Below are 13172 nucleotides of genomic sequence, written 5' to 3'. Positions count from 1 at the left end.
TTGATAATATTTTCAAAACTTGTACTATAGGTGATACAGTTCCTTACTGTGTAAATTAAGTCAGTAGGAATACTACTGGTGACTAAGGTAAAAGCTTTTGCATGACCAGGTGTTTTGTACTTTATACCTCAAGGGGATCCAAACCTTGCAGTGAACAGAGAAAATGATCTGTTCCTAATTTCTTTACCTGCCTTTAAAAGTTATGCCAGCTCCTTTGTTCACTTGGGTACAAATACTGTTGCAGATCACTGAACTCAGTTTCCACAGCACTAAAGCATGAAAAAAGCCTCTCTAAATGTAACATGGAAGAAATTTTTTTCTTTAGAATTACTTTTTTCTTAGTTGTTTTTACCCACCTTATCAGTACATTAAAAAAATGAATAGCGTTGAAGTAAACCTCAAACACTAGAAGACACTGAAATTAAGGTTGTTCACAATCTTAATTCAGTTTCCTCATACACATACATTATAAGGATCCATGGTAAACTACTATTCTTTCTTTAACAATTACAGTCTTAAGTGATGCAAAGAGATATCTACAAAGTTATCTTGTTTGGAAAAAGGGCACAAAACTGAAAAAGTAATCTGATTTTGGCAGTGTTTTATCTCCAGCCCTTTGCCATGAGAGTTATGTCAACAGCCACAAAAACTTTTAAAATGCAATAGCTGTGTATTACTTATATTGCAAGCACTTGAAATTCAGCCACATACTAAACATTCAAAGTATGAAGTTTACACAATTGCAGAAGTAGTAACAGATGTGAAATCTCCAAATGTTTCATTAAAATGTGCATACTTTTACCATTACATACCCATAGATTGGCTAGCAGCTGTGAATTCACCCTGTATACCATTTTTATCCAGAGTTCTATGGTCTAGTTTATGGCATGCTGATTCCACAGTGTTAGGTTCTTCCACATCACTGTCTGTTTGATTCAGTTTTTTGAAAGCACTTTTCCCCCTACAAGGACTTCGTCTACAACATGAAGACTCACTGTCCTCTGTTTCACTGTTTGGGTCAATTAAAGCTGTATTGTACTTTTTGGTCAACGTTTTCTTTGCTGTGGACTTGGAAGGCGAGTTTTGTGCATCTAATTCATTTGGCAAAGGAGATGGTGCGTTACTCTCTCCATCTGAAGAGGAAGATTTCATCGGCATTGCAGCATTTTCATGATAGTGGGGATTTGGTTCATATTTGGGCTTTTCTAAACCAGGAAAACAGATAACAGCCAAAAACCAGTGGGCTCTGTAAAGGAAAAAAAAACGATTAAAAACTAGCAATTACATTAATGCTCACAGTTAAACCTGAAATTAGTAAAAACCAAGCAAAACACTGAGTACACACACACAAAATAAATGCGCGTCCATAATTATTCAAAGATAAACTGTAATAGCTGTTCACTTTTCTGAGCAAGTTTTACTAAGCCTTCACAGTCTTCTGTAAAAGTAGGATTTCTTCATGCAAGTAATAACCAACATATATATTAATATGATGCAGTTAGTTGAAAACAGGTGCTAACTATATATTTCAATTTGCTCATTCTTTCATTCTCTGAATTAAAACTTATTCCTTTTTTAGTATTTTCTTCATCAGCGCATGAATTAGAGATTGTAGAGTTCATGTTTTATGGTTGTTTTAACTTTTCTAGTACTTCAGCACTAGCAGTATACCTAGTCAGATCTAACAGTATAGCTGAATTGCCCATACTCTTCCACCTATGAAATCTTCCAATTGTATTCAACACTTCACATTTTAGAAGAAATCTTGTCAACAGTAAGTTAAAGAAGGGGAAAAAAGAGTGTTTGGTATGCTACCACCATGACTCTGTTGTCCTCTTCACCCTTCACAGAACTGACATTCTAACTTCTTCAGGATCAAAAATAGTTATACTCCTCAACACAAAATAGGTTTTGTCCCAGTTTCCTCCTATCTCCTTGCCTTTTCAGGCTTCACTGACTTGCCACTCAATCAGAAATGGAGCAGCAGCAAATTCAGGGACTGAGGCATTACAAGTGGATTTTAAATGACCCCATTTAGAAATTTTCTGAACGATCTCTGATTCCCTACAGCAAATAACACAACAGAAGCTAGCTTTATATTATACAGGTGTGTTTTAGAAAAAGAAGAAAAAGCAGTAGCTAAAAACGCTTATGATTATGAAGCCTATACTCTATCAAAAGTTAATGGCAGTTAAAGTAAGTGGCCTTTGAAAACTGCATGGAGGCATTTTGTCTTGAATGATTCACCACACTTAATAAATTAACATATTAAGTACTGCCAAACCCTAGAATTTGTGTGTACTCTACTAATATAGACTTTATGCACCAATTATGTAAACAGACTAGCAAATTAACCTGGATGTAAAAAGAAAATGCCTTGTAACTTTTAAGACAACAACATATCTTCATTGGAAACTTGAACAAGAAGGACTGTACAGGCAAAGGACACTGATGCAGTTGTGGTTAAATCACCATATTGTTCTCAAGTTAATTCTCCCCTAGAGTCAATCTGCCCACCTCCACTTACTGTAGTCTGACAGCCTGTTATATGATGAGTCCATATTGCCTAAACTAGTGGTTATGGGACAGTCTGGAAAGGCTTTCTGGAAACAGTCACTGAAGTCCACCAACTCCCCATCAAACCACCACTTTCTCATTTCCCTGGATATGTGGGTATTTTTCTGTTCTGCAATATTCTTACTGTACATACCAGGAAACCACTTTTGCAAATGAATGTCCTATTATCACCACTCACCAAGCTTCAGTTCATGGTGATGGACAGTTCCAAAGGCATGAACAGGATTATTTCCAGGTAACAGATGCACATTAGAAGTCCATTTTTCATGCTCTCATCCCACACTCTCATGGATGAGTCCATGAAACCAAACTAATCTAAACCCAAATCCCCAACCCACACACAATGTGAACATTATGCCTTCAGTACAAACTACTATGTGTTAAGTTACTAGCAATATAACTAATTCTTACAAAACCACAGAATTATTTATTTTCATTTTCAGGTGGCTTCTAAGTCACCCTGTCTGTTATTTGCAGGAGATAAGCCTCATTTCTCCTATGCATAAACAATGTAGATGTCTGAATGATACAAGAGAGGATGGTGGGAAGTAACTATATAACAAGTGCTAAGGCAACTCAAAATTTAAATTACAGATACTTCAAAGTTCTGGTCCTTGAAGCTTCATGGGAGAGGGATGGCAAGGACAAAGTCCATAGTGGACAGGAGGAATACCTTACATCTGAGTAAACTGAATAAGCTAAGTATCTAAAAAACTAAAGTTAGTGCTTGTGAACAGCTTTCTCGGGAATATAATTCCAACTTTATAAAAAGGATAGATCTATGTATGGCCAGTTGTCTCCTAACTGCCTCTCTATAAACAGCCTCAGAATGGAGCTGGAGAGGAGGCAGGAAAAAGAGAAGATTCAAAAATCTTCCTCCCACCACACAATGGTACGGTATCTAGATAAATTTCTTTTTATTAAACTTACTAGCTTTTTATTTAAAAAACCCTCTTTTTTGATTTTTGAAATATTAGCTACCATGGTTATGTGAAGTTAGTTAGAAAACTCCTCTCTCTCTGTCCTGACTTTATTTATGTTTTTATTGTATCCTTTGAAAATGCAGCAGTCTACTTTGGCTTAAGGACTGTTTAGATTATTTCTGTGAAATACAGAAATGTGTTTGTGACTATTTGCTCTGATCTTAAGGAAAGCAAGCATCAAAGTCCTCAGCAACTATGGCAATGCTAATGGTCTTCCTCCTGACCCACAAAAAATATCAGGAAAAAAGGATATAAAAGAAAAAGAAAGAATAAGGTTCCCAAGGTGGTAGAGATTTTCAATTGAATTTTCTTCCAATATTGGTTTATTGTAACTAAAGGATGATCCCACCTCTACAGTGAGATCTCATTATAAAGGACTAAAAAATGTAAATCCAAAAGTTATCAGCGACAAAAGCTTAGGGGAAAGAGCTCCAGAGAATGAGATAAAACTTAGAAAAAGTACTCAAAAAAGTTAATTTTTCCTCAGTCTTTCTACTGCCTGATACTTCTTATACTACAGCATTTAAAGGTCTTAGGTAACTATTTTGTTTTTATCACCTGGAAGAAGTTGTTCCCTTCAATTCACACTACAATGTAGCTTTAAATTTTAGAATTATGAAGCTTAAACCTTTACAAAATAGGATAAAAAGGTATGTTCACTTACGCTTCATTAAGGGGAACAAAAATGAAATCTTTCTCAAAAATGTCAACATGCCGTGTCCACGTTCTTACTCGCCCATGTCGCTTTTGTTGTATTCTGCAAGAAGAAACCAATACATAATTTGTAAGGTGGCTTATTTTATTTGAGGGACCTTTTTCCAGATATTTTCACCTTGACAGCTTGTTGAAATTTTCAAGGCATATTCTATGTTTGCTATGGGTCTGGATGAAATTTTCAAGGCATATTCTATGTTTGCTATGGGTCTGGATGCCTCCTTGAGTTCTGTTCTTCTGCACAAGAAGTATTTGTTCCTGTAGTCTTCACTGTACTTAGCTCTTAGTTAAAATGACTGATCAACAGACTTACGAAAGGTTTGAAGTCTCATGAATATTTCTTCTTTCTCTTTGATTAAGGCGTTTATAGAAGAATGAACTGAACACATGTATTCTATCAGCATCTTCTTTTTTTAGCTTTTCAAGTACCAAATACCTAATTAAAACAAACAAACAAACAACAACAACAAAAAAGAAAAAATTAATAGAGATATTAAAGTATTCACCATCAGAGTGAAAAGGACTGCCAACAGTGCTAGACTTGATGATCTCAGATGTCTTTCCAACTCAGCTGATTTTATGATCCCCACCAAATTGATGCAGCTTCTCAAAAAACAGCTATTTGGAGCTGACAATCCACAGGAACCAATTAATGCGAAGTTTGTGTAAATATTTAAGGTATTAAGTGCTCTGCTCAATCAACAAGTTGTTCTCCTGCTGTTGTATTTATTTTTTTATCACAGTAAGAAAACAAATTTTCAATTAATTTGTTACACGACCTATTTTGTATTTCAGCCACTAGATCTCCAAACACTCCCAGGAGTGACACAATCATTTTCTTTTCACCTCTATAATATTTTAAAAGACTGAAAATTATACACACGCACCTTATGTGTAGCATAAACACAGCAGCATGTAACAATTTAATAAGCTTCTAACATTTGTAGCATCAGAAAATCTCAAAATTAATGTATGTATTACATCATTCAAAACAAAAAAGGTTTTTTCTTTTTTTAGCGAAATTTGCTCTTCAGAAGTTAAAAAAATTATAAAGAACCTTTTTCCATGTCAGAACAACATCATCGTCAAGCAGGATGGGAGAGGAACCAAAATTTCTTGCAAAATTACAAAACAACCTTTAAAATTACAGCTATCCATAGTTGGAGACCAAGTGTTATCAACTGACTTATGAATTTTTAATGTCAGAACTTCTCAAGTTTTAAAGTAAAAGACAACTAAAAACTGATGTGAAATAAAACTTACTTTAAATAAAAATCAATAATAACATCATTTAAAAATTCGCCTTCATTTAGACAATGGAGGTCTTCGTTGGTCACAGAAATACCGCCTTTAGCTGGAGAAGGCGGATAAACTATCAACCTGGGAAGAAAAATACATTCAATAAGAAGTATGAAATGCCAAAAAACCCTCAGAGAATTGTTACAGGGAAAAGATAATTATCTTACTTTTCTATAGGACCAATAAATACTGTATGTGGTTCACCAATTTCTTCATCATCCTCAAAAAAGGGTAACTGTTTATTTCGCTGCTGCATTTTGGACTCAGAAGCAACCTTAAAAGAATAAAGTCAATATTAATTTGCATACGGTGCTCAATTTTACTGAAGCGGTAATAAAACTCTGGAAGTCCAGCAGTGTAATATCCATTGTTTTTGAAAAAGACTTCAAGTTTGGGTTTTTTCTTTCCTACTTCCATCTATTACACTTAGTTCTCTATTCATTTCTTGCAGAGTCTCTAAACTCTAATTCTTTAAAAGGTAGTTTGTTTAAAGAAAGCATTAATTAAATGTAACTACAACACTGCAACCTTATTTCTTGTTTGAGATATTGTAATTTTACCAGTAGATGAACTGGGAAAAAGTTATGTTGTCTAATTATACTACAGATTTCTCATCCCAGAATAACTTTTAAATAACATTTCTTGTGGACCATTGTATAACCTTACAATCAAACTAAACACCTTAAAAAGTACTGTGAGTGTACAGGCTATTTCCCATAGTTTCATAACCCACCATGGACAATTATGGGAATCCTCATATTAAAGTCATCAAAAGTTGTTGGAAATTTTTTTTGGCTAATGACTAATACACTGTCTTTAGTGTATTTGTAACCCAAATAATATAATGGTTTTGTTCTAAAACAAAAACATAATTACATTTTTTATTTTGTTTTCTCTGTGAGATGGGCTTCCTTTGGAATTGTCTTCCATGCACTTAGTAAATGCAACAAGCCTGGCATTGGCTTCTTCAAAGGAAATTTTCACAAAGAAGTCAGAAATATTATTTCTAATACCAATGTCAGCAATTATTTTTTCAAATATTGAGTTTGCATGAGGATCAAGACCGGTTTCAAAAATCAAAATTATGTATTGTTCTTCTTGACCTATAAAGAAGCAGAGAGAAAACTATTCATTTAGGAATAAAATAAAGCATGTTGCAATAATAAACAAATTTTATAGAATCGTGGGACAACATGATTACACACTGCTGACAATACATGTAAGCAGTAATACCAATCTGTGCAGACAGACAGAAGGATCTTTCTTACCTACATTTGCAAAGAGTGCATTCAACTTCTGCCTTAATCTAGCAATGTTAATTATACCTGATAATTTTTTAAATGACACTGAATGCAAAGTCAAAACATATTTTGTTTGAAATAATATCTTCTCTGCTAATCAATACTTTATCTTTTTCTTATTGCTGTTCCTATCCTATTGTTTCAGTACAATTCCAGAAATTATGTATTCAGCATAATGTCCTCTCTGATCCTAGAAGGCTATACTATAAAACATCACTGTTTTTGAAGAAGTTGGAGAGAATGAGTTGGATCAAGCAGCTATTATATAAATACCACCCATTTATATCATCTGAAAAATCAAAAAGCAGTAAATTGCACTGAGAGGAATTATTTTAGGCAGTCAGACACAGGAATAGGATTCAGGTTGCAAATCCCAGTCTCACATAGCTGCCTAACACAGAGCTGCCAGAACCTGTTTCTCCCTAAGAGGAGTTTCAGACACATGTATAACCATTTCCCTTTGGTCATTCCTAACCCAGCAGGCTAACTCTTGTGAAAAATAATTCCTCAGCAGCATAATTCTCAATTTACTGCACAGAGAATTTAGATGTGTAACTGGGTTTTGGGCGTTCCTGTTTTGGGAACTAGGCATCTACACACAATTGTATACAAAGCTATGGATTCAGGCTTGAATTAATTTCATTGTTTACAAAGCAAAGAGCAACTGTGTTATCATAAAGTGCTCCTAAGTATGAAATACAATAAAGCAGCTAGGTATAAAACTAGTTCAGTGCCACAGCCTCAGGGAAAAGAGCTGGGAGGCACTGCTGAGAGGCATGCCAAGGGAAGGACTTCTCACACAGACAGCTCAGGAAGCTTTTCCTTTTTTCATTTGTGAACACCTGTGTCCACCTGGGGTCTACTTCCTGCTCCCAGAATTGTGTAAAGGTCCCCTGCGTGCTCTCCGATTACTTTTGTAATTATAATACTCCTTACAGCTCATACTTTTTATAGGAGGTAGATAAGGTTATTGTAATAGTATTATGGAAGCACACAATTCTGAGACTGTTGAAAGCTTTCTTCCTCCATTTGAATGCATCATGTTTGTACAAAACTGAGTATAAATAATCATAAAATTTAACCTCAAGAAAAGCCTACTTAAGGGTAAGAGGACTCTATGCTGATTGTAACAGGAGTGCATATGAAGATGCATATGCTAGGTCCTTGAAAACTATGTGGAAATTAACTTTTATTTTAACATGCACAAAGACTATCCACGTATTTTCCAAGTAGATATTGGTCTAACTCATAACATCACTACAAGTATACTGGGGAAAGAAATCCAAGTCAAGCCATACAACAGTTTCTACTGAAACTAAGGCCTGTCAGGATACAGCAGAGAAAGCAGAAGAATAGTAAAATCTGTCACATAAGTGTAAAGACTCATATACAAAAGCTAAACAAACCAACTTGCTTTCACTGACTACAAATACTAGTGAAAAAAGTTATACTAAACTGACTGAATGTTGTAATTAATTAGCATGTGTCTGGACAAACAGAATGCCAAGCTGTTCTGAACTGTAACTCTTCACCAGCCTTGGAAGGTGACAGTGTCTGAAAATATACTACACCTACCCCAGCCAATGATGACCGTTTTAGTCTTAACGCATTTAGTCTAAATTCATGACCCAAAATATTAAAATACAATTTAAAGTCAATAGTAGACTAAAATTGTTTTACTTACTGTCTCCTTTACATTCGTACCAGACATTATCTTTACTCATTTTCAGTTGATCTCTCAGGCTACTACAGGTTGCAGGTACTGTCTGTAGGAAAACTACTGGCAATTTTCGGACACTACACCATTCACATTTGGTAAGCTCTGAAGTTTTCAGGTTAATCTCTCTGATATCGTTTTCTGATTCTACGAGAAAATAATAACATGATATTAAATTATAACAAAAATTTCTATCTTTCCTTTACAATTTCCACCTTGATTTTAACAAGAAATCAGTATGTGCTCACTAACATTCTTAAAAGTTTTTAAGACTTTGAAGTTAACACATATCCAGGAAGTGATGGGTTTTTATATCTTAAATAAGACAAACTGAATTCCAATGTCAACTGTCAGGAATCAGAAATAAACTGCTTTCTTCTCACCAACTTTAATCTACTCTTAATTCCATGGGAAAAAAACCCCACAATTTCCAGTGGTTTAAATTTGCAAATATTACTATGACACAAAACTTTCTTTGTAGAAAGTTCTCTTATGAAAAATAACTTTAAAGAGAAGAGGAGAATAAACACGTGCAGAGAAATGATCTGATAAGGTAACAAGGTACTGCTCTCAGTTGACTTCCAAAGAGAAACGATGGTAACATGGTAAATTTTTAACACTACATCTGATGGCTGCCAATGCCAATGTTGAGTATTTTACAGGTTTTACTGAATTATGAAACTGAATACAGAAATTGATGTAGGTGCAAAACTCAAAAAAATTAAATGGAAAAGTGCTAAATGCTCCAACAGACACAACATTTAATGAATCACCATTTTTATGCTATTGAGGGATCAGATCCCATGGAAATAATTTCACTGTGCACCTTTTTTGACTAAACTTGATAGCTGTCTTCTACAAATTATAGTAAGTTTTTTAGTGTTTTATTTTTTAAAATACATTTAATGCATGAAAACTGGTAGTTTCTATTCATCTTTATTTTAGATGCAACATAAATACTTGACTGACAAAAGCTACATTTTACAGGCTGTGAGACACCTTTCTCATATAATAATGACAAAATACAATAGTTCTCTCTAGAAATAACAAAAGCAAAATTCAATAGAACTGTATCTTAAGACTGCACCCAACAAAAGGTAGCAACATTTTTCAGGCCCAGAACAAAATCCTACAAAAGAAAAGGAAGAAAACAGAGCAAGTGCTGTAAGCTCATCATTTCCTAAGCTATGTCATTTATTCTTTATACTGTCTTTCTTTCAGTAACATGAAATATAAAACTTTTAGGCAAGAGAAAAAATTACCAAGGGAGATATAGACAAGAAAGGTCTAAGACACCTGGGTGGTTTTTACTGTCTATTTATGATAGCCGAAATAATGAACTAATATAGTGTTAAAGAGTTAACAAGTTTTACAGGAGGGTTACTCTTGCTTTTTATTTTTGATAATAATTTTCAAGACAACCATAGCCCATCATCACCAGAATATCTACAGATCTTCAACTCAGATGAAAGGGGAAAAACTAATGACCCAGCTGTATGCACAGCACAAATTGCTAAGTCCCGCTATCAGTGAATTTTTTTCTGTCAGTAGATGGCAGAGATAATGCAAAATCCTTTTGTCTTTTATTCACCAGGTAGTTCAGGTCAAATTTGTACTCTCCATTTTTTTTCTTATCTGACTACAGGCACCAGTATAATTTATTACATAAATGACAAAACCAGAATGAATACCGAATTATCATTCACTTGTTAATACCTTTAACAAAGTTACTTCATTCAAAATATATATACTGAGTACCAACATAACGTGAAAAATGCACTCACCTTCTTGACTCTCTAGCCGTATTTTGATATAATCCAAGCAAAACTGAAAGAAAACATAATAGTAAGATTTCACATCTTCTCCAAACCAAAACTGACTGAAAGCCTTTTAACTGTTAGTAAATACATTTCAATTGACTAAGTACTTCAGTAATAAACATTTTAAAATTAAAATTTTACATGTTAAATTTTTAAAAAAACTCAAAATGTACATTTTAGCACAACTCAAGGAGGCAAGCACATTCGTTACTACTCAAGAGTCCTTTTCAGTCCTACTGTTGAATTTTAGATCTCTCTCAAGTACTCAGTTTCCAAAAGTATTTACAATACCATGAAAAACATAACAAATTGTATTTCTTCAAAAGAGAATGTTATCTATCATTATTTAAGCAAATTAAAAACAAACTAGGGTTTTGCAGAAAGGTGGAAAGAACAAGTAACACCTCTCTGCTGTTTCTGTGGTTACCCCAGCAAGAAGTATGCGTTTTATCTGGCTTACTGCATACAACTAACCTTCAATGTCTCCTTGAAAACTTCCATGTAACTTGGAAGGCTAACAAAAAAAAAAAATTGTTCTATAGAAGCAAAATTAATTCACCTGTAGGACAATGCTTCTTCCTCCCACCTATCAATATCCATATTTTTTGTAGCTGTTGTTTTCAATTTTCTCAAGAAATGCATACTAACCCATAACTCCCCAGCAACCAAGTAAACAGGATTTTCAAGGTTTTTGTAGGCACAATGTTTCTATTAAAAACCAGAGCTAGACTGCAGGTGTTAGTACACAACAGTAATCTGAGTTTCTTTGGAAATCATGGCCTCTGGAATTATGGACAAACCCACTGTTCCACAGACAAAGGCAAAATATTACGTTTTTTCAAGTATGAAAATAACAATGTCCATGAAAACCTGAAAGGAGAGCTGTCAAATAACAAGTTTACTTACAATCACAGGTTCCACTACCATTCTTCGTAGCGTTCCTATTCGTATACTTCGACAGTTCAGAATGACACTTTCACAGGAGTTTTGATAATTTAGAGGTACAGTCTCGGTTACCATCTCTTGAGAAATAACTTTACGACGTTTTATTGGAGCGTCAGACAGAATGTTCCCAAACTGAAAAGTAATTTTCAAGGTTTCAGAATGTCTCACTAAGGTTTATTGCTAAATCAAGCTTGTTAAAACTAAGGACTAAATTTTCGGCAAGTTTTCTGTTGGTCAACAGGATTACTTGCTAGAGCTTCCACCTCATATACAGAAGGTAGATATTTACTAAAAGACTTTTTGGGAGTCTGAGGATGTTAACATTGCTACATTCAAGAAGAAAAAAAAAAAAGGTAAGCTGACACTTGCAGACATTTTGTTAACATTTTCAAATCATGAATAGTGCTTCTAAAATTGCCAAAACCAATTCAATTTTAGTCATTTTGAAACACTGTGCACCTGGCAAAACAAAGTTATTTTTAGTATATTTTATTTATTTAGATAAAAACACTAATGCCCTAAAAATACAACAATGTTGGTGGTTTCATTTTTTTCCAGTTTTTGTTAATCCAAGCTTTTGGTGACCAAGTAATTTTTGAGGTACAATGCATCACCACATCAGCAGAGTAGAATCCTCCAGAAATATAAATAAGCCAAATCAGAATTCCTCAAGGCATCTGTACAGAACTACTAAGATGCTTATAGGATAGATTCCAGGGTCAGGAGACTATGTACTGAAAGAAGGCCATGTGGAGTTTGGCTTCAATTCAAGAAAGTCTCTAGATGCTGACTGAAGCTGTAATCTCAATGAAGTATCCTGTTTACCAACAGAACAATCTTACAAAAACCCTATTAAAATGAAATAAAGCCTGCTGACAGGCATCAGATTAACGTATTTATTTGTTGTATTGCTTATATTGCTCTAGTTTGTTGAATTTTCTGTACACTAGTCTTCTCTTTGGTATTTATATCGTTTCATAAAGCTGTCCATGAGCAAGCATTCTTTTTCGTTACAAAATACAATTAAACTCCCACAGAAAAACATTCTACAGGATTCAGTATTCTATTAAGACTAAATCTCAAAAATTATATCCAAGTCCCTAATCACTAGCCCATCTTAGCAATAATTCAAAATATACTTTTGGGTGCTTCATTTAATACACTGGAGAAGGTAGGGATCTAAATCCCTGTAATTAAATGTTTTCCTCAGACTCTTGTTGAAGGGAGCTTTTCATTTTTGTCTACTGGACTGGCTAAATATTATTAAAAGCTTAAAACAAATCACACACAATAAAACAGCAAACATCAAAGTGGTGCTATATTCAAGTAGCCTCTTCAGTGAAGAATAAATGCATATTTTGAGAGAAACACAACTGAATGAAGTCTTTTCTATCGTATCTGGCAAAACTGTTGTGATACCTGCAATTCTTGGTCTTGAATCAATGCAAAATTTGTGTTATACTTCACCAAAAAAAGATCTATATCCCTTGTTTTCAAATGTAAGCTCTTTTCTACTTTTATATAAAATATGTAGTTAATTTCCAGTTTTAAAACTGGTTCGTAAAGACTAGTGACCAGGAACATATGGATATACAAACATTTGAGAGACTTTCAGAAGTCTTAGACCCCAGTGCCTTCACAACACAGTGCTTTCAGTTAATTCAGCAAATACCACTAGAATAACTTAATTCAGAACTTCTAATAATCCAATCTTTTAGCCCCACAGCTTTATTGTAGGCTTAGAGGTTCACAGCTTTATATTGACAGTGATGACTAATTATATACTACATTATGAACATCCACAGTTTCATCAATT

At 34.2% G+C, this 13172-nt stretch overlaps 1 protein-coding gene across 5 annotated transcripts in view; it reads right to left on the bottom strand.

The window, feature by feature from the left end:
• Positions 1-13172, bottom strand: part of SENP6 (SUMO specific peptidase 6) — a 72235-nt gene that overhangs the window by 10949 nt on the left and 48114 nt on the right. For all 5 annotated transcript variants that reach the window (XM_051778023.1, XM_051778021.1, XM_051778022.1 and 2 more), the window contains 9 exons: positions 11318-11488; positions 10376-10418; positions 8559-8738; positions 6450-6676; positions 5741-5847; positions 5538-5654; positions 4588-4710; positions 4225-4317; positions 813-1246 (listed from right to left, as the gene is read on the bottom strand). In XM_051778023.1, coding sequence (XP_051633983.1) covers positions 813-1246; positions 4225-4317; positions 4588-4710; positions 5538-5654; positions 5741-5847; positions 6450-6676; positions 8559-8738; positions 10376-10418; positions 11318-11488 — 1495 coding nt within the window. The remainder of the gene's footprint in view (positions 1-812; positions 1247-4224; positions 4318-4587; positions 4711-5537; positions 5655-5740; positions 5848-6449; positions 6677-8558; positions 8739-10375; positions 10419-11317; positions 11489-13172) is intronic.

The sequence above is a fragment of the Manacus candei genome, unplaced genomic scaffold (genome assembly GCF_025592945.1).
Source record: "Manacus candei isolate 608988 ecotype Guabito, Panama unplaced genomic scaffold, ASM2559294v1 h1tg000011l, whole genome shotgun sequence".
In the NCBI taxonomy this organism is placed as follows: domain Eukaryota; kingdom Metazoa; phylum Chordata; class Aves; order Passeriformes; family Pipridae; genus Manacus; species Manacus candei.
Note: the sequence above shows the minus strand (reverse complement) of the source record. Positions and strands in the feature narration are given on the sequence as shown.